This window comes from Diabrotica virgifera, chromosome 7 (assembly GCF_917563875.1).
Source record: "Diabrotica virgifera virgifera chromosome 7, PGI_DIABVI_V3a".
Lineage (NCBI taxonomy): Eukaryota > Metazoa > Arthropoda > Insecta > Coleoptera > Chrysomelidae > Diabrotica > Diabrotica virgifera.
In genome coordinates, this window is record NC_065449.1 from 208,232,513 (window position 1) to 208,257,769 (window position 25,257).

Below are 25,257 nucleotides of genomic sequence, written 5' to 3' on the forward strand. Positions count from 1 at the left end.
TTAAGAATAGAACATTGTGAAGATAGCCCCATGCATTTATTATGAACGATAGAAGCGCGCCGATGCCACGCCACGCCGTACTGACTAAAATGAATCGTATATCGGCAGTCGAGTAGCCACCCGTGCCCGAGATGTTTGTCAACACTGATCTCCATAAGCGTAATGTTCTATTCTTAACGTGAAATAAAGTATAAAATGATATCTTTCGGATGTCGGACTCTACGATTTTGTTATCACAAAACTCTTAATTTTCAATTTATTTAAAGTACTTATATTTAAATAATAAAGATTGTCGATCTCTTTCCGACATATTTATAGCCGAGTTTCGTTAGTCCGACAACGTAAATATGTTAATGACGCGGGACGCGGAAACGCGTCCAACTTGCACTCTGCAATTTTTCAGAAAGTGGTAGACCCGCTCAAACTAAGCAGTTAAAATAATTAAGACTTTTGTAATCATCTTCCAAAAAGGAAGATGTACTGTGGACTATTGCTTATAATTAGTCAATTTAACCATTTCCGGACTTATTTTAAACGTATGTTTTTTACCTCCCAAGTGGAGGGAAAGAAGAATCAAAATCCAAATTTTCAAGCAAATCCGCCGTGACGCTGATAATTACACTCCAAAACGGTCATTTACTGGGCTATCGGTGTATACATGTACTGTTTATGACAACTTACATTGTTCATCTTTATTGTTATAGTATAAAATAGAACAAAAGTTAATAAATTATTACATTATTGCATAGTATTATTGATGAGAGGAACAACTTTGTTCGTGCACTACTATCAGCGAATATATCTACAATTTTATTAATACATATCTATCTGATGGACAACTTTATTTTCAATACTACACTGTTTAAAAAAACGTTGCGTATGTCTGCGTAAAATAATATAAAAATGACAAATTTTTACATATCTTATACGACAAGATGGGGCCCCCCGCAAGCTTCAAGATTTAAACATGTAATCCATCTCCTGTATAATAGATTAATAGAGAAGTTCCCGTAGAATAGATGGACAGCTTACAGAACCTATAGACATGATGGAATAAGGTAGGGGACTCATTGAGCCCAATTCTCTTCAATTTAATCATTAATGAAATCGCCAACAGCATCAACAAAGGAAGAGGATACAGAGTGGGAAACAAAGAAGTAAAAATACTCTGTTATGCAGACGACGCAATATTGACAGACTATGCTGCGGGGGCCTCTGTTACGCCTCTGTAAACTACTACCGATAATAATTGTATCGAAATACTAAAATGTAGCATTTAATGTAAAGAGAAAGCCCATTTCTAGATTAGGAAATATTGTTCTAAAATTCGGCAAATTGCAATTTTCAAATCTTTCAATGGTCACGTACAAAGCATTATAGTTTATTGTCGTCACCATAAAAGTTTCGGAAGACCAGAAAGGATTAAGTTTATAGATGTGAGATGATTCACTTGTCAAACATGCCTATTGAGAAATTTACATTCTTAAATTTAAACACACAACGTAAAATAATATAACAAAAACAGAGGTTTACCTAATATCAGACGACAAGATGGGGCGGGCCCATGATCGATTGGGGCTCCTGACCGATTGGGCCCCCCACAAGCTTCATGCTGCGGCGGCCTCTGTTACGCCCCTGTCAATATGAGTGCAGAATTTGGTTAACTTAGATAAGGAAGTTGTAGAGAAAAAAAAATGGAGAGTTCACATAAAATCTTGTTTGCGGTTTTAAAAATTTTAGTTTTAGCGGTTTTAGTATGTCATGATACCATTATACCTAAAATATTATTACTTTTGTATTATCTTTTTCTTCTCTTCTAGGTAATAACATAACAGCTGAGAAAGTATTTTCTTTAGCTCAGGCTTTCAACATTCTGCAATTATCCATGGCGATTTGGTACCCTTTAGCAGTTAGTCATGGAGCGGAGGCGTTAATATCAATTAAACGACTTAAAGCGTTTCTTACGTTAGAAGAAAAGGAGGTTAGTCGTATCAAAGGACTGTCAACACCGGGCGTTGTTATGTCAAATGTAAGTAGTTCGTGGTGCGATGCTGGCGAAACGTTGCAAGATATTTCATTAAATATTCCACCAGGATTTTTGTGTGTAGTGATTGGACCACTTGGTGCTGGAAAAAGTTCTTTATTACAGGTACGTTTAAAAATGATCTTTTTTTGGTAACAGAAAGTATAGAATTTGAACTGCAATCAGAAATTGGCGGGCGCTAATCTATACGAAACAGCATGCGATAATTAAAACTTCTGATAGTTTCGTCCCTTGGGGGAGTCCAGTAAATCAAGATGAAAATACGTCCTGTCACATATTTAACCATAAATGACGTTTACTACGTCTTCTTCTACGTGTAGTGCCTATCCGTTTCGGATATTGGCGACCATCATGGCAATCTTTACTTTGCACACTTCTCCTCTGAGCAGGTTTGTGGTTATTGTGTTGAACCACGTATGTAAATTTTTCAGCTAGAAAATCAATTGCCTTCCTGGTCCTCGTTTCCCTTCTATTTTGCCCTATAAAATTAATTGCAGCAGTCCATATTTCTCGCTGTTTTTCATGACGTGAGCGAGGTATTCGGTTTTCGCTGTTTTTATTGTGGTTAACAGCTCTTTTTCTTTTTCTATTTCTTAATGGATTTCGTAAGGGCCTGGGTACCAGGGAAGCACTAGTTGCAACCCAAGTGCTAGCTCAGAACTGCTACGATCAAAGGAAAGATGTAATGATGTGTTTTATAGATTATGAAAAAGCCTTCGATCGAGTACAGCATCATAAACTCGTACATATACTAAAACAACTCGACATAGATCAAAAAGACATTCGTTGCATAGAGGCTCTTTATTGGAATCAAACAGCTGTCGTCAAGGTGGATAATGAAACAACGCAAGCTTAAAAAATTCTCAGAGGTGTAAGACATGGATGCATTCTCTCCCCACTACTGTTCAATCTATATTCAGAAAGTATCTTCCAGGAAGCTCTTGAGAAATGCGAAAGCGGCATCAAAGTAAATGGTACCTGGGTCAATAATATATGATATGCGGATGACTCGGTCTTAATAGCAGACAATATAGAAGACCTCCAAAACCTTCTTAATAAAATTGGAGAGCATAGCGAGAACATGGGATTTAGCATCAACATAAAAAAGACGAAGTTCCTTATAATCAGCCGTCAATTATGTCAACATCAAAATTCAAGACTAGCATATAACAACCAAGATGTAGAGCGCATAAGAAAGTTTAAGTACCTGGGAACCTGGCTATGTGAAGACTGGATGTCGGATATGAAAATCAAATGTCGGATAGAAAGAGCCAGAAGTGCATTCATAAAATTCAGAAACGTCTTTACGAACTCTGACTTTGACCTAAACCTAAGACTAAGATTCACAGAATGCTATATATGGTCGGTGCTCCTATATGGCATGGAAGGATGGACTTTAAAAATAAACACAATGAATAAGCTAGAGGCATTTGAGATGTGGATCTATCGACGAAACCTTAAAGTTCCCTGGACCACAAGAATAACAAATGAAGAAATCCTGAGAAGAATTGGTACAGAACGACAACTGATGTGCACAATTAAACAGAGAAAAACGGCATACCTGGGGCACCTAATTAGAAACGAAAGATACCAGTTTCTGCAAACCTTAATTGAAGGAAAGATTGAAGGAAGAAGAGGAGTGGGCAGGAAGAAAATGTCATGGCTCCGTAATGTCAAACAATGGACAGGACTTAAAAACATAGGAGACCTAATACATATTGTAAGGGATAGAGAAAAATGGTCAAACGTGATCGCGAACATCCATTAGTGGATTGAATAAGAAGAAGAAGAACCTAGTAGAAGAAAGGAGAGACAATGCTTCAAATCCAACAGGAACTGAAAAAAGTTGGCAGACGTCGACATATGAATAAAATCACCTCAAAGAAATATGCTGACAACTAGAAGCGCACGCCGACCGTCAAGAATCTATAATAGATGACTACATATTTGCAAAAATAAAATACTTAACCAAGGAATTGAAACTATAAGCGCAGATAATTAAAGTTGGGAATAATCATCACCAATCTAAAAGGAATAGCAGTGACATGGAAACAATATTATGAAATGCTGTTGCATAGTGACCCTGTTGCATAGTGACCACAATGACATGCATTCAGGAGAAATGAATGATGAAAAAGAACTATATATCTTAAAATCCGAAATAAAAACCGCAATAAAGAAATTAAAACCAAACTGAAAAATCTCTGGGGAAAGACGAAACCATAGCAAAAGCACCTAAAGAAATGTTTCCAAGAAAGGTTCACCAACTGACTGTAATAACTACTGTACTATATAGCCTTAATCTCCCACGCAAATAAAGTTCCGCTTACTAATTAACGAAAGATTAAAGTCAATACTTTTACCACAGACCCCCAAGAACAATGTGGATTTGTCGCTGGAACAGGCACACCTCTATTGAGGTATTTTGGCCATATAGTCAGAAAGAAGAAAGGTATGGAGGGATTAGTGATTGAAGGTAAAGTAGATGGTAAAAGACTCCGAGGAAGATCCGATGGTGAGACCAAAAAATAAAGGGCACCACCGGTTACTCTCTGTCTGAGGTAGCACACCACGCTCAGGACAAAGAAGAATGAATATCAACCATACCTCAAATACTATAACGTCACCACATTCTTACGAGGAATAAAGGATAGAGGAGGAGGATATTACGTTACAGAATAAAACACATTTTAAATTTGTATAACGTATGGTCCTAAAGTTTTGGGAAAAATTTCACCTGGTCTGATTGAGAAGCAAAATGCATTTAACAAAGAAGGCCATGGAATTGAAATGTCATCAGTTATTGACATTTAATAAACAAAGCAGAATATTTTGGTTTGTGCTCTGCAAAATGTCTTATAAAATTGATATTCGTCGAGGTGTTTATAATATGGTTGGGCGAATGTCGAAACGAGATATTGTTAATATTTATCGAGATCAAAACATAAGCAAATCGACAATTTATCGCACAATCAGAGAATGTGAAGAAGGGATACCATGTGTTAACTTGCGTAAAAGAGGCCGACCGCGGATTTTGAACCATATAAGAGAGGCAAGACTGATTGAAGCAGCTAAGAACAAAATTGGGGTCTCACAGCGAAAACTGGCCAGAAGATTTCATGTTGGAAAGACCACAGTATACAGGACCCTATCGAGTAACAATATTATCTACCGGAAAAGAAGGAAAGCTCCAAAATACACAGAGGATCAATTAGAGAGAATTCCGAGATGTTGCCGCGCGTTAAGGCGAGTGCATTTCGTCAAGAAGTTGATCGTGATGGACGATGAAAAATATTTTACTTTGTCCAACTCTGAGATGAAGGGTAACGATGGGTTTTACACGAACGATTACGAAAATGTACCTGATGAAATAAAATTCAAAAGTAAGAAAAAATTTGAGGACAAAATTTTGGTATGGTGTGCAATTTCTGAGGCTGGCTTTATCTCACAGTCCTATATTGGTGTTGTTCGAGGCGAAGCCTTAAACGCAAATATTTATATTCAAAGATGTCTCTCTAAATTGTTTCAGTTTGTGAACACACATCATGCAAATGATCAAATAGTCTTTTGGCCAGATCTTGCTTCATGTCATTACGCGACGATCACAAGGGACTGGTACGAAACTAACAACATTACCTTTGTACCGAAAGCAGACAATCCCCCCAACCTACCTCAGGCTCGTCCAATTGAAGTGTTCTGGGCAATATTAAGTCGGAAAGTCTATAATAACGGATGGGAAGCACAAAATCAGGAACAGTTAAGACGCCGCATATATACAAAAATTAGAGAAATTGACGCCGAGGTCGTCCAAAGGATGATGCAAGGAGTCAGGGGAATTATTAGGCAAATCGAAAATAATGGTCCCTTTTCTGTCATTTGAATTTTGATTTATAATAAGGATAGTTAAGTTAAATTGTTGAATAATTTAATAAAAATATAAGATTATTGTGGTCAGAGTTATATGCTTTTGAAATTTTTCCCAAAACTTTAGGACCATACGTTAAATATAAAATCCTTTTTATATCATTACGTAACATTCATTTTCGTATTATTTGATTCTATGAGCTACAACCGTATATTATTGTTTTTAGCTATTTCTATTCTAATCATAACATGATTTTTATAACCGTAATTATACTACAATTACAATCAAGATGCACTAGAAATAAACAAACCAAGACACGTTGAATGTTCGAGGAGCACTCCCAAATCATAATTTACAATGTTTATACATTGTAAATGCCAAATCATGATTTACAAATTTTATACATTGTAAACCATGATTCGGGAGTGCTCCTCATAACATTCAACGTGGCTTGGTTTGTCTATTTCTAGTACATCTTAATTGTGATTTTAGTATAGTTATTAAACTGTTTTGTAGTTGCTGTTAGGAGAACTAGCTATCAAAACTGGAACGGTTCTAATGGGAGGAGAAATATCATATTGTTCCCAAGAACCTTGGCTTTTCCAGTCAACAATACGCAATAACATTCTCTTCGGCAGACCTTTCGACAAACAGCTGTATGAAAAAGTCGTCAAAGTATGCGCATTAGAACGAGACTTCCAACAATTTCCAGAGCGGGATGAAACTGTCGTTGGAGAAAGAGGTGTTTCACTGAGCGGAGGTCAAAGAGCAAGAATTAATCTTGCTAGAGCTATTTATAGGCAAGCTGATGTTTATTTGTTAGATGATCCGTTATCAGCTGTAGATACACATGTTGGAAAACATTTGTTTAATCAATGTATTGTGAAGCACTTACGAGGAAAAACAAGAATATTGGTGACACATCAATTACAGTATTTGAAGAAAGCCAACCTCATAGTTGTTCTTAATGAAGTAAGCAAGTTTTTTTAATCACAATTTGCTTGTTTTAACAATTGTTTAATTATATTTAATAACTTTTTACTACATGGTGTTTGAAGGTGTGAGTTTGGTCAGGAAGTTGTAACTATTTAAAGATGAGTTATCCTAAATTATCATCTCTTGTCTCCATCATCATCATCATCATCATCATTCTGGCTTTACAATCTTGTGTGGTTCCTAACCTCCTCAAAAATTCTCTCCAGTGGTCTCGAACCATCACCTTCCTCCACCAAGTACGTGATATTCCTCATTTCTCAATGTTATCAAGGAACCTTATCTGGGTCTTCCTCGTCTTCTCTGACCAATCGGTCTATCAAGATGCGTTTTTCTAGCTGGGTCACTTTGCTTCATCCACATGACTTGCCCTATCCACCTCAGACGTCCTATCTTTATACAACGATATTTGGTTCCTGGTATATTCTTAAAGTTCGAAGTTCTATCGTCATCATCACACCCCATTGTCACTCAGCGCTCCATAGATTCTACTTCGTACTTTTCTTTGGAAACATCCTAACATGTTTTCATTACTTTTGTTAGATTGAAGGTCTCTGAACCATATGTTAGAAGCGTATAAGACCTTACCTCTAGTGAAGCATAAAGACAACGATGTAGTGACTGATAAACCAGTACTTAAAGTAGAAATCCTAACTTTTACAATAAAATATTCGGATGACAGGCAAAGTGTATAAATTACAGTGCCCTTTGTAGGCGAGCGGCACACGCCTAATTTGAGGCTTAGAAATCGAAAAAGCGACCATGATAGGTGAATGGCAAGTTTTAGTCATTCTTTATATTTTTGAAGTCGCTGAATCCGAATATGAAGTTTATTTTTATCTAGAATTGGTGGAACATGTTCAAAAATCAAATTTTATGCAAAAATGCGCAAAAATAAATTTTGATGATTTTTCATGTTTACCTCGCTGTATCTTTGGTCGCAGTAAATATTTCCTTTTGAATATTTTACTGTATTATCCTTCAAGTATTTAGATGACAACGAGATTTGTCCAGAATGTTTACACAAATTAAAAGAGGCGTTGTTAATTTTTAAACATTTTGTCGTCAGATTTTGTTAGTTTCATGTTTACTTAAAAAAGTTGAGTGATAGTTTATAATTTTAACTAGAACAGCAATAAAATATAATTCATGAAGAAGTTTTCTGCAAAATTTCAAGTCAAACTATGTAATAAGAAAAAAGTTATGTGACTTTATAGACGAGTGGCACTCTTACAAAAAAACGCTTATTTCTCGAGATACTGACCACAGTGTGGTGAATGACTAATTTTGATCTTACTTTATGTTTTTGATGGTGCTGAAAACGAAAATAAGGTTTATTTTTAATTTTAGGTGGAGGAACATTGTCAAAATAGCAATTTTACACTAAAAATAAAAAAAAATGAAATCACGTTTTTCTTAAAATTGAAAGTTGTATTATTTTTTTTTCTATAAAATTTTTTGTACCCTATATTTTAACATAAAATTGATTAAAAAGCTAAATTTCAAATTTTGTCACTCAACTTTTGCGATAAAACTTTGAAATTTAGGAATCTTCACCTTTCACTTTTAACAATTCATAACTTTTATTATAATGAGAAATAGATTAAAGATTAAAAAAAAAAGATTAAAATAGGTACCATTGTCTTCAGAAAGGTAAAAGGTATATACTGTAAAAATTTTAGAAACAAATATTAAAACGAAACAGAGTTATTAAACGCAAAATATGTGATTTCATTTTTTTTAATTTCTAGGGTAAAATTGCGATTTTGCCACTGTTCCCCCACGTAAAATTCAAAATAAATCTAATTTTCGTTTTCAACACTATCAAAAATATAAAGTATGAACAAAATTAGCCATTCACCACACCGTGGTCATCACACCACTCAGTATCTCGAGAAATAAGCGTTTTTTGTGGTGTGCCGCTCGTCTATAAAGTCACATAACTTTTTTTCTATTGCATATTTTGACTTAAAATTTTCTAGAAAACTTCTTCATGAATTATGTTTTATTGATGTCTAGGTTAAAATTATAAGCTAAAGAGTTTGTCACTTAACTTTTTTAACTAAACATGAAACTAACGAAATCTGACGACAAAATGTTTAAAAATTAACGACTCCTCTTTTAATTTATATAAACATTTTTGAACAAAGCTCGTTGTTATCTAAATACTTCAAAGATGACACAGTAAAATTTTCAAGATAAAATACATATTTACAGCGAGCAAAGATACAGCGAAGTAGATTTGAAAAATCATCAAAATTAATTTTTTTCGCATTTTTGCATATAATTTGATTTTTAAACATGTTCCACCAATTCTAGATAAAATTAAACTTCATATTCAGATTCAGCGACCTCGAAAACATAAAGATCCACCAAAATTGGTCATTCACCTTAAATTTGATATTCGTGGTCGGTATAACGTAATTTTAGGGGTTGTTGCCGTTCGCCTATTGCCCGTTGTTCTCGATCTACGATGAAAAAATAAAACGCAATCGATTGTAGTAGCGTTGAAAAATATTTAGTAACTGAGAGGAAGCTGTCATTTGACTGGACATCAGACCACCAGCTTGACTTCGCCACATTCATGATTGACAACGGCTCCGATCCTGACGTATTGTAATAGGATATGCTAGGGTGAGGAACATGCCATAGGATACTTAGGGGAAGTGGGGGTATGATGGGGTATCTAAGGAAAATAACAAAAATACAACATAATTACTACGTTTATTACTATTACTAATTGATGGCGCGTTACGTCATTAATCTAACTATGATTTGGTACAATCTTTGGAAAATCAACCTATCAAATTTTTCAACAATTAGCCATTAATAAGAACCTTATGAAAAACCATCTTGCCCCATACTATGGGGTATGATGGGGTAATGGAATTGGGGCATGATGGTGATGCTAATTAATTCTCACAAAACAAACAAAAATGTGTATTTGCTCCAGATCTTCATTGTCCACCCCAGCACAAGCATTGTGAGCTCAACATCCACAGATCTGGCAGCCTTCCCAGTGTTCTGACGATGTCACTTTATCTATGGCTGTTTTCATAGCATCTGTCGACCACTCTCCTCTTTTTGTTTTTTTCTTGTAAGTACGTACCATGGTATTATTTAAAACAAAAATCCAATGTTATTTATTAAGAAATTTAAATTAACCCAGACTTACCACCAATTTCCCATCATACCCCGCACCCAATACCCCATCTTGACTCAAAAGGTAACATTGAACAAAAAAAATCACTAATTAAATGTTTAACGTATTCACACAAACAATATGCCATTATCAAAATAAGAATACTAGTAAACAACGATAAAAAAGACATTCATGAGGTGATCATAATTACCTTAAAATAACGATGGTTGTCCTTGCACAAAATTAGATCAACGGAGCGCTAAAACAATTTTCCGTTTGTAAACAAAAAACGCGTGCACTCTCATTCACGGTTTCTCTTGCAGTGATCGTTAGTCGAATGACTCTTCCTACTTCCTATTGAGTTACTGCATGCTATTCACCAACGTGTAGTTTCTTGTTTGTGTGCGGTACCCCGTCTTACCTCGCGACCCCGTCATGCCCCCCATTCCCCTATGCAAAACTCTGGAAAAAGCACAAAGAAATTACTGTATCACCAGGTATGAGTTATTGGCGATCGTCAAAGCAATAGAAAACTAATATTCGTTCCTCTATAACAGATGATTCTCGATAAGAACAGACAATTTCGCGCGGATTACTTGTTTATCATCTCAAAACTCAACCTGGAAGGTCTTGTGATTTTTCTTTTGGGGTTTCTTTCCGTAATTGTCATCCAAGTGTATAGAGCTCAGTCCACCCTTCTGTTTTTGAGCCTATTCGTTAGTTTCTACAACCACTGAAATATAGTAATTTTCCTCGTTTGCTTTTTGATATTTAACATATTCTTCGCCTGTAAGCATACACAGATTTAGAGATCCACAAGATTTTGATGTTGAAAAAACCTTTTTATGTGTTTTAAAATAAAAATTAAGCAAAGGCGATAAAAACTGTTGTTTAAATATAAGGATTAGACTAACAAATTAATATAATTATACTATTGGATATAGAAATTGAGTCAGTACTCGCAATCTTAAAGTTTGTATATTTATTTAATATTTGTTACACAATCATGGGGCAACCGGTTTCGAGGCTTATACTTTATGCCTCATCTTCAGGCCCAGTACATAAAGTCTTCACAAATACAAACTACATATAAGATATCAGCGACGGAAACTGTCCTACAGCTAAAGATATTCAGGGAAGTCACCAGCCCCATCAAAACAGCGGACTAGTGCAGTAGCTCTTAGGCTACGGCTCCACGGGCGGGAAATTGACGCTAGCAGTAGCCGTAAAACGAACTTAAGGTTCCGCGAAACGAAATAGGAATAGCCGAACTGAACCGACTACGCACAAGTCCTGTAGTCGGTTCAGTTCGGCTATTCCTCTTCCGTTGCGCTGAACCTTAAGTTCGCTTTACGGCTACTGCTAGCGTCAATTTCTCGCCCGTGGAGCCGTAGCCTTAATATCTAGATTATGTTTTGGTAGGGGAGCAAAGTATGCTAAATGTGCAGTCACTCGACTATTGGGGTTGTGAAGAGTAGGTCCTAAAATAAAAAAAAATTAAGTAAAGTTTTCCATTTTAGTGGGCGCTTGCCATTTTTTAATTTAATTTTCCATTTCCAACAATCGTTTTTCCGATTATAACGTCATCTATCCATAATTCGAAAACATGTTTCGAATAAAAGTTACTTATTTTTACGTAAGAAATCCAAATCTGCAATAAAAAATGAGGGCTCCTATTTAAGATTTTAAAGTAGCCCCCACCCCACCTCCGTGGGGGGTCGTGTTTGGTGCCATTCGATAGATTTTTCAAAAATATTGAATAAGTGTATTTTACAGTTTTTCGATCTGATGCTCATATCGCAAAATATCGCGGGATTCGTATTTAAAATATTAAATTTATCCTCTACCTCTCTCCGAGGGAAGTCGTGTTTGGTATCATTCGATAGATTTTTAAAAAATATTGAGCACATATTTTTTAGTTTTTCGATCTGTCATTCATTTCGCGAAATATTCGCTTTTTTCTTGTGAAACTTTGGGACTCACCCATTTCCTTACGCCCGGCTCAAATCGTCAGATTTTTGAAATATGCACTCTTTTGCATGTACTTAACTTACCTTATCTTAATCTGACAATTTCGAGTTTTTTTAAGGATAGATTTTTTTTTCGGGCCCCCCTTAACGAACTCCCCTGTGTTAAGAGCCAATATCTGGTAGAGGTACATCTGCAGGGTACCAGGTTTCTCCCCATATGATAATCTGACGCGCTCGAGTAACTGCAAAAATCCCCGCTTGGGCTCCCCTACCATTTTGTTGTATTGTGAAATCTAGATTTGTATTTTTTATTCGTGTGTTCTCAGATGATGTTTGTTTTTTTACAGTTAACAGTTGTTTTTTGTCCTGGTTTTTTTTGCAGTTGTTTTTATTTTTAATGGTTATATTAGCGTAAAAACATTCAACAATGGGCTCCTATTTAAGATTTTAAAGTAGCCCCCACCCCACCTCCGTGGGGGGTCGTGTTTGGTGCCATTCGATAGATTTTTCAAAAATACTGAATAAGTGTATTTTACAGTTTTTCGATCTGATGCTCATATCGCAAAATATCGCGGGATTCGTATTTAAAATATTAAATTTATCCTCTACCTCTCTCCGAGGGAAGTCGTGTTTGGTATCATTCGATAGATTTTTAAAAAATATTGAGCACATATTTTTTAGTTTTTCGATCTGTCATTCATTTCGCGAAATATTCGCTTTTTTCTTGTGAAACTTTGGGACTCACCCATTTCCTTACGCCCGGCTCAAATCGTCAGATTTTTGAAATATGCACTCTTTTGCATGTACTTAACTTACCTTATCTTAATCTGACAATTTCGAGTTTTTTTAAGGATAGATTTTTTTTTCGGGCCCCCCTTAACGAACTCCCCTGTGTTAAGAGCCAATATCTGGTAGAGGTACATCTGCAGGGTACCAGGTTTCTCCCCATATGATAATCTGACGCGCTCGAGTAACTGCAAAAATCCCCGCTTGGGCTCCCCTACCATTTTGTTGTATTGTGAAATCTAGATTTGTATTTTTTATTCGTGTGTTCTCAGATGATGTTTGTTTTTTTACAGTTAACAGTTGTTTTTTGTCCTGGTTTTTTTTGCAGTTGTTTTTATTTTTAATGGTTATATTAGCGTAAAAACATTCAACAATGGGACATCACTCACAAAATTTCACATGCACAAATTTTAAAAAGGGGTTTTTTGGTTGCCAGGAAGACCTTATATTTTTTATGTTATATTTGAGATTGTGCTGTCAGATTTCCCTTTCATTGGCAACCCTTTCATCATTTAATATAATTATGTTTTTAAGGGTAAAATTGAAACAGTAGGAACATTTGAACAGTTATCGAGAAGCAAGTTGGATTTTGCCAAAATAATAGTGGACAGTGTAGAACCAGGCGACAAACACGAAGAGACAACCGAATCATCGGATCTTACAAATACTGTGTCAAATCCAAGAAAAGCTAGTGTAACATCCACCAAAGTAAGAACAATTTTTTTAATTAAAATCAAATATTCCGTTAAAGTTTTCATAGCATTTATTAAGAGTATATCACCAAAATTTAGAACCACTTTCAAATACAAAATTTATTGAATTATACGTTATTTAAAATCGTAGAAGAATCCTGTTTCTTCGGAACAATTACTAGTTCAATCTTCCAGTTTTGTACTCTTAAGAATCCCACGTCTTCTTTTATCGATTCCATCCATTTTCTTCATGGTTGTCCTCTTTATGCTTTTTGTGCCAGCTTCAGTGTTTATTTATTCTCTGGGGACTCTTCCTTCCTGCGTGATAGTTACGTGTCCGAGCCATCTTAGATTTTGAACTTATGCAATGCTTGAAATGTTTTGTTGTCCATACATTTACATTATATCATTATTTGTTCTTCTTCTCCAGATATGCCCATTTTCTTAAACCGCTTCCGCTCTCATCTATCTAGCTTCAGTTGTATAGTTTTGCTTAAGATTCAGGTCTCGCTAGCATAAAACACCGTTGGTTGGATAACTGTTGTATACATTCTTCTTTTTGCTCCTCTGGATATTTTCTTTGATCTGAGCATCTTATTTAGACTTGCAGCACTTTTACTACCTTTAGCCATAATTTTTTTGATCTCTTGAGTCTTTTCTTTTCTATTTGTTAACGGAATAAGTTATACTCCTTGTCTGGGGCAGATACTTTACACAACTGTTCGTTATTTCTCTCCATCACCAGTACTTTGTCTTCCTTTGTCTTCTCATTTACTTCCAGCCACTAATCTATTGCTTTTCTCTCGAGTCTTATAAACAGTTCTCTTAATTCTGTTGATATTCTTGTTATTAGTATGTACAAGGTCGTCTGCGTATTCTACGCATTGATGTCGGTGGTGATAGATTAAGCCTTTAGTGTGAATATTGCTTTCCTTAAAATTCTTTCCAATATTAGATTGAAAAATACAGTAGCCAAGGGGTCACCGTGTCACCAATATTAGATTGAAAAATACAGTCGACAAGTAGTCAGATTGTCGTAGGCCCTAGTGATGTTAAATCTGTCGGAGACATAAACTTCTATCATAACTTAACTTTTGGTTTTATTCAGAAGGGATTTAGTTAAACGTATTATTTTATCCGAAAAGTCAAAATATATTAATGTGTCGACCAATATTTACGTACGGTATGCGGCAAAATAGTCCAGGACGCATCTGTTTTGAGATGGACGTTGAGAGGTGACCCATATTTTTTGCAGAAATTGCTTGGAATTAACTCATATAATAATAATTGAGTTATCCTCCCACTCAAAAAAAGTAATAAAAATGTCAAAAAATGAAGGAAAAATTCGATTTTTTTTCTTCGTTTTTTGACTATAACTTTAAAAATATTCACTTTCGAGAAAAGTCGTACTAACATAAAAGTTGCATAATTAAATTTCCTATAATATAGGATTGGTTAAAAATTTTAAAAATTGTCACCCTTGTTTCAAAATAGCAATAATTGCAAAAAAACATAAAAAACAAGTATTCGCATTTTACGGTTTTAAACCATTTATGCTACACTTAGAACCTTCATATTTTACCCAAAAAAACTTTGTTATACAATAAAACTATACTGTAAATTTCATTAAGATCGGTTCAATAGATTTTGCAAAATAAATATTTTGCAATCCAGCTTTCGTAAAAAAATTCATTTTTTAAAAATGTTGCAGGACTGAAAATAAAGCAGATAACAAGTTGATAGTTTCTTAACATATAGAAGAATACTGTACCTTTCATTTGCAGTTTGTTAAATTAAAATTGACTAACTACCACGACGTCAGGAATTTTTTTAAATAAATATTAATTTTTGGTGCTACGCGCAGGACAGCGGTATTCGATTCGCACAAATTGATTTCCACCAAAATTTCTTCCAATATTTATCTAATATATATATATTATTTTCTTACTCTATATTTTGTTGTATTTTAATATTTTAATTCCACAAAAATCAAACTAATTTGATTATTGTTTGTGAAAAATTTACATATGTTTAAAAATAATAAACTTTTATTCTCCAAGTTAAAATATATGAACAAAGAAAGTTTTTGCTAAAAAAAGTGTTATTTCAAACAACAGAGTATGTGTTTTTATTTTGAAATAAACAAATTTATTTATTTATATCGAAATTTACTAAACATTATAATTAATCAATCATTATCAAATGTCATTGGAATGCCCAATCAGAGCAAACGTATCCGCTATCCTGCGCGTAGCACCAAAAATTAATGTTTATTTAAAAAATTCCCGACACCGTGGTAGTTAACCAAGTTTAATTTTGCAAATTGCAAATAAAAGGTACAGTATTCTTCCATATGTAAAAAAAAGATCCTACAGGTCCTAAGTGTAGTATAAATGGTTAAAAAACGTAAAATGCCAATACTTGTTTATGGTTTTATCGCAATTATTGCTATTTTGCAACAATGGTGACAATTTTTAAAGTTTTTAACCAATCCTATGTTATAGAAAATTTAATTACGCAACTTTTATGTTAGTGCAACTTTTCTCGGAAATGAATACTTTTAAAGTTATAATTAAAAAATAAATAAAAAAAAATCGAATTTTTCCTTCATTTTTTGACATTTTGATTATTATTGTTCCGGACCTTTTTGATTGGGAGGATAACTCAAATATATGAGTTATTTTCAAGCAATTTCTGTAAAAAAATATGAGTCACCTCTCAACATCCAAATGTACTAATATTTTTACAGATGCGCCCTGGTCTAAAATAAACAGTACTGAAATAAGTACATATGCCTCAAATTTGTATGTTTCATGCGCTGAAACTTACAGAGTTGTTTCCGAACGTCATTATAACGTGTGTGAATGTTGTGTAAATGTTAGGTGCTACAGGATGGTCCTCAGTTCATCAGACAAAATTTTTATCGTGGCTATTTTTGGCTACACGGAAAAGGTTGCTAAAACCCGAAAACGGTCCAAGCTTAAAATCAACAATGGTTTCAGCAAGACGTGGAGTCCTGTCACACGACCCGGGAGTCTCTTCGAATACTGCGTCATCATTTTGGGAGATCGCCACTTGCCAGATCTAACGCCACTTGATGCATACATTTGGGGAAACCTGAAGGAGGCAGACCTATTCACCTTCTGTCATTCCGGAATTGCGGACTAGAATTATAGATTGTTTTCTTACCATAGGGTATCGTTAACATCTGTTTTATCGGGAACGTCGTTGTGAATAATGTTTGCAAGGCTATATCATGTATACCAAATATATAAATAATATATTCATAAATAATAATATTCATTTCAGTAGCGTTTATTTTGCCGCATAGTGTATATGTTTGTTGTGTCATATGCTTGATTATCATTAAACTATAAAATACCTTAAAATGTATAAACATTCTCAATTTCTTTGCAATACGAAAATGCAGCAGCTGCATAATACTATGGTCAAATCTGAGAGTGCAGGAAGAGTCTATACCGGTTTCGGGGGTTGTTTCCCCCTCATCAGTAGTCCCATATCCTCCTCTCTCAGATTCTTCCACGTACCACACTTTGAGCCTTTCCTAATTGCAAAGAAAGAAATGTCACTGATGAACTAGGGCCATCTACCGAAAAACAAAGTAAGTTAGCAATCGAAGTAGTACAGAAAACGACAATAAATATCGTCTCCATACCACCAGATTGACAACAGGTGGAATACTTTCTTTGGTTACACCTCCTGAGATTTTCAAAATTTATAAATCATACACAATGCCGAGGAAATTAAGATGAGCGAATTTTAAATAATTCACAACTTATTTGCTCAGCGTGGTAAAAGCTCCAACAATAAAGATTCCTTAATACTCAAACAAAAGAGTAAATGAATTAAAAACGTATAAATATTCTCAATTTCTTCGCAATACGAAAATGCAGCAGCTCCATAATACTATGGTCAAATCTGAGAGTGCAGGAAGAGTCTACACCGGTTTCGGGGGTTATTTCCCCCTCACTGATGAGAGCATCTCATTCTCTCATCTTAATTTCCTCGGCATCCTGTATGATTTATAAATTTTGAAAATCTCAGGAGGTGTAACCAAAGAAAGTATTCCACCTGTTATCAATCTGGTGGTATGGAGACGATATTTATTGTCGTTTGCTGTACTACTTCGATTGATAACTTACTTTGTTTTTCGGTAGATGGCCCTAGTTCATCCGTGACATTTCTTTCTTTGCAATTCGGAAAGGCCCAAAGTGTGGTACGTGGAAGAATCTGAGAGAGGAGGATATGGGACTACTGATGAGGGAGAAACAACCCCCGAAACCGGTATAGACTCTTCCTGCACTCTCAGATTTGACGATAGTATTATGCAGCTGCTGCATTTTCGTATTGTAAAGAAATTGAGAATGTTTATACATTTTTAATTCATTTACTCTTTTGTTTGGGTATTAAGGAATATTTCTTGTTAGAGCTTTTACCACGCTGAGCAGATGAGTTGTGAATTATTTAAAATTCTCTCATCTTAATTTCCTCGGCATCCTGTATGATTTATAAATTTTGAAAATCTCAGGAGGTGTAACCAAAGAAAGTTGTCCTGTTGTCAATGTGGTGGTATGGAGACGATATTTATTGTCGTTTGCTGTACTACTTTGATTGATAACTTACTTTATAAAACACCTTTTAAATACTGATAAAATTATATGCATATGTATAACGTTTTAGAGTGATTTATCAGAAAGCTTGGAATATTTTGAAGAAAATAACTTCAGCGACGAAGTAATTGAACATGATCCTCAGCATACGGCGTGGAAAGAGTATTTTCAAGCAACCAGACGTACTGGACTTTTAATAGTAGTTTTCACCATGTTGGTCCTTGCTCAAACAATTTGTTCTGGAACTGATTTATGGGTGGCTTTTTGGTAAGCGTTCGTTGTACAAATAGTAGTTCTAGTAGGTTTTAAGCATTATAATATGATATATTAATAAAAAAAGCATCTTTATGACTAATATATCATGCCCAACAACTCAACATACAATAACTTTTTTTTAAATGTTGTTCTGAAGCTATTTCCTTGTGGCATTTTTATGATTAATTATTTATATGGGAAATAAGCCACAATTAAAATGAAAAAAATAATTTTTCCACCTACCTCTACCGAAAGTATACTTTTCCGGACCTGATTGTAGGGAGCAAAGTTGTACTTTTCCTCCCTAGGGAGGAAAATATTTTTCCTCCCTAGGGAGGAAAAGTAAAAGTGACGTCATGGTATTTCATTCATGAAATATAACTTATTGACGCCCTGTATAATATCTATTTTCTATTACGAAGTATCTATACATTTTAACGTTTATTTATAAAACATCCTGTATTTTGCAGAATGGTAAAAAACAGTAAATTGTTAGTTTGATTTAACAATGTTTACATTAATAATTTGACTTATATTTGACAGTTGACAGTTATATTGTACCTACTTGTTGTTTTAGTTCTAATACATTTTGTTGGTTAGTTACATAAATAAATTAAGTAAAAATTAAAAAATGACTTGTTATTTGAGGAAGGTGGAAAACCCATATGTATAACATGGGAGTAAAGTGCCTTTTCCTCCCTTGAATGATTACTGCCCTCCGCTACGCGTCGGGCAGTAAACTTCATTCTCGGGAGGAAAAGTTACACTTTCCTCCCTTGTTATACAAATAGCTATTATTAACGTTTCGACGCCCAAATCGGGTGCCGTTGTCAAAATACAAAATATTACTAAAATAAACTAAAGTGTTGTTGCTAAGCAAAAAAATTCTTCTAATAATTTATTTAATCTCACTCATTTATATTGGCAATTCAGACATATATTATACATTTTAAAGTAGAAGACTTTAAAATGATATTGCCAATATTTATGAGTTGCGTTCCTGGGACGACTTACTGAAAGATAGTTCATTCGATTACATGAAATTAACCCCAGCTCAAGAATATCCGTCATAAAAAATTATAGCATGTGATATGTCTTTAAAAAGACAACCAAATGCAACGACAGTAAAATTCTCGCGTTAGAGACTTCATAGTAAATCACAAGGGAAAACCAGGAAAAACCTGTGATACTATCCCGACATCGTAAGTATTTGGTCTTACATTAATTTACTCTCAAAAAATAATACCAAATTCTGACTTGTAACATGTTTAAATTATAAATAATATTAATAATACTAGATATATAAGTAACACTAAAATATAAAATATGTACTAGCTCGATATTATTGACTTACTAATTTTGGTATTTTCTTTCTATTGACTTCCTCTTTCAGTATGGGTAACCACATCCTACTGCATTCTACCGAGGAATTTGCGACGCAATTGGTTTCATTTAGCATAATTAGAGCCGCTTCTTTGATTTTTCTCTTTTTACTATCTGATTCTTTCAGGACTATACTTGAATCTCTCCATTGAACTCTATGTTCATTATCCCATGCGTGTTGACATATTTGAGATCTCTCAAATTCTCTATTTTTAATATAAGATTGATGTTCACTTATTCTAACGTCTAATGGTCTTGATGTCTCACCTAAATAAAATTGTTCGCATTCACAAGGTATTTTATAAATGCAATTCTTTGTTCTTTCTTGATCATTGTTAGGTTTAGTTTTAGATAGAATAGATCTCAAAGTGTTTGTTGTTTTGAATGTTGTTGAAATGTTGAATTTATTTCCTATTGTTTTAAGTTTCTCGGATAGTCCTTTTATATATGGTATTGATATTTTCCTCGTATTATTTCTGGTGAATGTTGTAGGATCCCGTTCTAAGTTGTTCTGTTCCATTCGATCCAATCTTGATAATTCCTTATTTATAAACGATAAAGGATAATCATTTTTTAATAAAACAGATGTTAACAATTGTTTTTCTGCTAAAAAGGAATTTTCGTTAGAACAAGTAATTTTGGCTCTATCATATAAGGATTTAATGATTCCCTTTTTAACGTTGATGTTGTGATTTGACTTGTAATTGAGATATCTGTTGGTGTGTGTTGGTTTTCTATACACTTGAGTCTCATATCCAATATCCTTCTTTGAGATCAAAACATCGAGGAAAGGTAGGCTGTTATTGTATTCCTTTTCCATTGTAAATTTTATTGTCTGTTAACATTCCAATTGTTAACATCTGTTTTATTAAAAAATGATTATCCTTTATCGTTTATAAATAAGGAATTATCAAGATTGGATCGAATGGAACAGAACAACTTAGAACGGGATCCTACAACATTCACCAGAAATAATACGAGGAAAATATCAATACCATATATAAAAGGACTATCCGAGAAACTTAAAACAATAGGAAATAAATTCAACATTTCAACAACATTCAAAACAACAAACACTTTGAGATCTATTCTATCTAAAACTAAACCTAACAATGATCAAGAAAGAACAAAGAATTGCATTTATAAAATACCTTGTGAATGCGAACAATTTTATTTAGGTGAGACATCAAGACCATTAGACGTTAGAATAAGTGAACATCAATCTTATATTAAAAATAGAGAATTTGAGAGATCTCAAATATGTCAACACGCATGGGATAATGAACATAGAGTTCAATGGAGAGATTCAAGTATAGTCCTGAAAGAATCAGATAGTAAAAAGAGAAAAATCAAAGAAGCGGCTCTAATTATGCTAAATGAAACCAATTGCGTCGCAAATTCCTCGGTAGAATGCAGTAGGATGTGGTTACCCATACTGAAAGAGGAAGTCAATAGAAAAAAAATACCAAAATTAGTAAGTCAATAATATCGAGCTAGTACATATTTTATATTTTAGTGTTACTTATATATCTAGTATTATTAATATTATTTATAATTTAAACATGTTACAAGTCAGAATTTGGTATTATTTTTTGAGAGTAAATTAATGTAAGACCAAATACTTACGATGTCGGGATAGTATCACAGGTTTTTCCTGGTTTTCCCTTGTGATTTACTATGAAGTCTCTAACGCGAGAATTTTACTGTCGTTGCATTTGGTTGTCTTTTTAAAGACATATCACATGCTATAATTTTTTATGACGGATATTCTTGAGCTGGGGTTAATTTCATGTAATCGAATGAACTATCTTTCAGTAAGTCGTCCCAGGAACGCAACTCATAAATATTGGCAATATCATTTTAAAGTCTTCTACTTTAAAATGTATAATATATGTCTGAATTGCCAATATAAATGAGTGAGATTAAATAAATTATTAGAAGAATTTTTTTGCTTAGCAACAACACTTTAGTTTATTTTAGTAATATTTTGTATTTTGACAACGGCACCCGATTTGGGCGTCGAAACGTTAATAAAATTATTTTTTTCATTTTAATTGTGGCTTATTTCCCATATAAATAATTAATTTTTTTTAAATAATATTAACTTTTATTTATTATGCAAGCTATTCAAGATTTTACTATATATTTGTATAGGAGCTAAAACACTGCTAGAGAGATACATCAGAGATGAGGTGCTAAAAGCTATGCCAGTCAGAGATCGTCAATATGCGTATCAACTAGTTAAGTCAACAGACTTGGTACTGGATGATGGCTTTCAGTATTTGTTCACTTGTTTTCAAAGTCATTGCAGGACAAATAAATGGCGATAACGACTTTATAAGATAAAGAAAAACTACGTGTTTGGGAAAACAAACATCCTAAGGAAAATTTCTGGACCTGTGCTTGATGCAGCACCAGGACAATATAGGATAGAAGAACTAACAAAGAGATCGAAGACGCCAACAATAAAAGAAATAAAGTCTAGAAAACACTCTAGAAGATACTCTAGAAGCCAATAGGCAAGACACTCCAGAAGACATTCTGACGAAAGAACAGTAAGATTGGCAAGGGAAGAATTCCCAACTCGAAGAAGACCACATGGACGCCCTAGACTCAGGTGGCGAGGTAATATAGCAGGAGACCTGAAAGATATGGGAGTGTAGAATTAGATGAAGATTGCTCAAGACAAAGAAAAGTGGAGACATGTTGTCGAGTTGGCTAAAACCCACGAAAGGTTGTAATGACACGAAGTAAGTAAGTAAGCTCCTATTAGGATTAGACTATCATGCAAGGAGCCGATCAAACCTGACTATATCAGGAGATAGAGGCAGATTCCGTTCTGACCATGCCTGTAGACCGAATGGTCCAAAGGTATAGCTTTGATAAACATTTTATTACGATATTACTAAGAAGAGAAGACTGGAAAGGGATTCCACACGAAATGGGAAACTCAGTTGTTATACAAATGGCTCAAAAGCTATTAATTTACTCTGATCGTAGAGGCACACTTAGGTCTACCTGTACGATGATGCTGAAATACTGTTAAGTTTTTCTCTTCCACTAAATTCCACATATGCTTTTTGTCTTACACTTTTACATTATAATTATTTCTAAGAATATTTTTTGGATTACAGGACAAATCAAGAAGTAATCAGGCATAGTACTTCAAGACCTTTAGAAAGTGATGTATCTTCAGATGAACCTATTCTGTATGAAGCTACCCCGTTTGATAGCAGCCTGAATTTAACTCACAACTACGAATACAAAGTAGAAGAACCAGTTGTTACAAGCGATGGCATTTTCGATTATGTTTATATAAACAACCACGTGTACCATTTGGTTAAAACAGGCTACGCCATTGGTTTTTATGGATTTTTGATAGTAGGAGTTATAATTTTAACCTTATTCAGATCGATGATGTTCGTTAAAGTTTGTATGATAGCTTCCGTTAATATACACTCGAAGATGTTTAGTACGTTATTAAGAGCACCCATGAGGTTTTTTGACACCAATGCAAGTGGGAGGATTCTGAATAGATTCTCCAAAGATATGGGATCCATAGATGAAATATTACCCAGAGTACTACTAGAATCAGTGCAGGCAAGTAGTTTTTATATTAATATCTGTATATATTCTCTGCTTCTTTTTTTCTTCTTCTTCTTTTTATTTTTCATCCTCTTTATAAGCAATATTGCTTGTTCATTGGCGGATTAATACCTCTATGGAAGGTTGTCACTTTATCTTTTGCACTTCCGGCCGATACTTCTACTGATTGGTGGTTTATTTCTTGCTATTTTGACCACACGTGTCTCCCTCATTCTGATTATGTGGTTATTCCATTCTTTTTTAAAACGTTTTTATATACTTGGCTTGGTTGTTGTCATGGTCTCCGCAAATTTTGTAATCCATTTAAAAAATAGTTATAGGCTACCTATACTGCATTTATATATAACTGCTATTATACAGGGTGATTGATTAGTGGGGTAAAGCTCCGTAGATCCGTTATAATAATGGATAGCGATAAAAGTTAATAACAAAAATTGTAGCCAACTGTGAACTTCACATTACAAATTTAGTTAGAATGTTACAGGGTGTTCGATAACATAGTGACAGATTAAAGTTATGTTTTTTTAAATGGAATACCCTGTATTTTATTTTATATTCAAAATCTTCTTAACTTCTCCATTACAAAAATATAAAGGTTTGGTATGTTATACAGGGAATTTACAAAGTTATAACCAATTTGATATGAAAATCGTAACAAGTTTAACTCCCTGTATAAATAAAAATAAGCACAACTAGTGGAGTCACTAAAGGTTTTCACCTCCGATTTCGTTGAACCTTCATCGATTTTCATGGAAATTGGTGAGTAGTTAGAAGATACTTCAAGGAACAAAGGTGACATGGTGCCAACTTGCGCTTTTACCCTGGGGGTGGATGCCACCCCTTCTCATGGTTGAATTTTTTTTAATAATGAAAATACCAGAAATCGGTAGAGGGTCAACTTCTAAGCAAAATTTGTTATATAAAGTTATTAACATAAATCAATACTTTTGAGTTATTAAATATCAAAAATTTTATTTTTTCTTAAAAAAATGCATGTTTTAGAGCTCTTTTTCACGTATTACTCAAAAACTATAAGCTTCTATAAAAAAACTTTTATTACAAAAATTAAAGACAATAAAAAATTTAATACACTCCCCACTTAAAGAACTAAACTAATGTTATTTCAAAGTGAGTTACGGGTAATTGAATATATATTTTTTTCGACGAGTACTCAAATCTAAATATTCAAGCTTACATAACGGGAAAACGATGCATTTTATAGAATATACTTGTTAAACACTTGTCAAAGTACTTCGGAGTACCTATCAAATGAGCTCCAGTAGAAGTTAATAGCATCAAAATTAAGCAAGTTATCATAAAAATAAGAGAACCCTTTCGATTTTTTTAGGAAAAAGTGAAAAATAAAACATACGCCATTTCCACAAAAAGTAAAATTTGTAGTAATCCTCACAATAATTTTTTTAGGTTAACATAGTTAATGATTTCAACAATTTTCACCGGTTTAGAATGCATATTTTTGAAAAAAAGATACAATTTTAAAAAATCAGAATTTTGAAAATTATCGTACTTTTCATTTTCTTTTGATAATAACTCCAAAAATACTCAATATACGTAAAAAATGATAAATAACTAAGTTTTAGTTTTTCTGTTTTAAATACTTTACCCATTTTATTATTTCCGTAGAGTAAAAAATAACAGAGATAGAAACGTTTAAAATTTCAATTTTGCTGCGAGAACCATATAACCGGGGCCATTTAACCTTTTATTGTTAAAAAAGTGAGAGGTTTAAAAGACTAATTTCGACACTTTTTAATAGCTCCTGGAATCAGCTTTTAATTAATTTTTAGGCAAACCTGATATCCTAAAAATTAACGGAGTTATTTACAAAAAACAATAATATTTTTTGGAAAAATTTTTTAAAAGATACAT

General features: G+C 33.8%; 1 protein-coding gene across 2 annotated transcripts in view; it reads left to right on the plus strand.

Moving 5' to 3' along the window:
* The window catches only part of LOC114330002 (ATP-binding cassette sub-family C member 4-like), a 110,649-nt gene that overhangs the window by 58,201 nt on the left and 27,191 nt on the right, over positions 1 to 25,257 (plus strand). For both annotated transcript variants that reach the window (XM_050655866.1, XM_050655867.1), the window contains exons 6-10: positions 1,821 to 2,149; positions 6,426 to 6,881; positions 13,335 to 13,508; positions 18,194 to 18,390; positions 22,896 to 23,361. In XM_050655866.1, the coding sequence (XP_050511823.1) occupies positions 1,821 to 2,149; positions 6,426 to 6,881; positions 13,335 to 13,508; positions 18,194 to 18,390; positions 22,896 to 23,361 (1,622 nt within the window). The remainder of the gene's footprint in view (positions 1 to 1,820; positions 2,150 to 6,425; positions 6,882 to 13,334; positions 13,509 to 18,193; positions 18,391 to 22,895; positions 23,362 to 25,257) is intronic.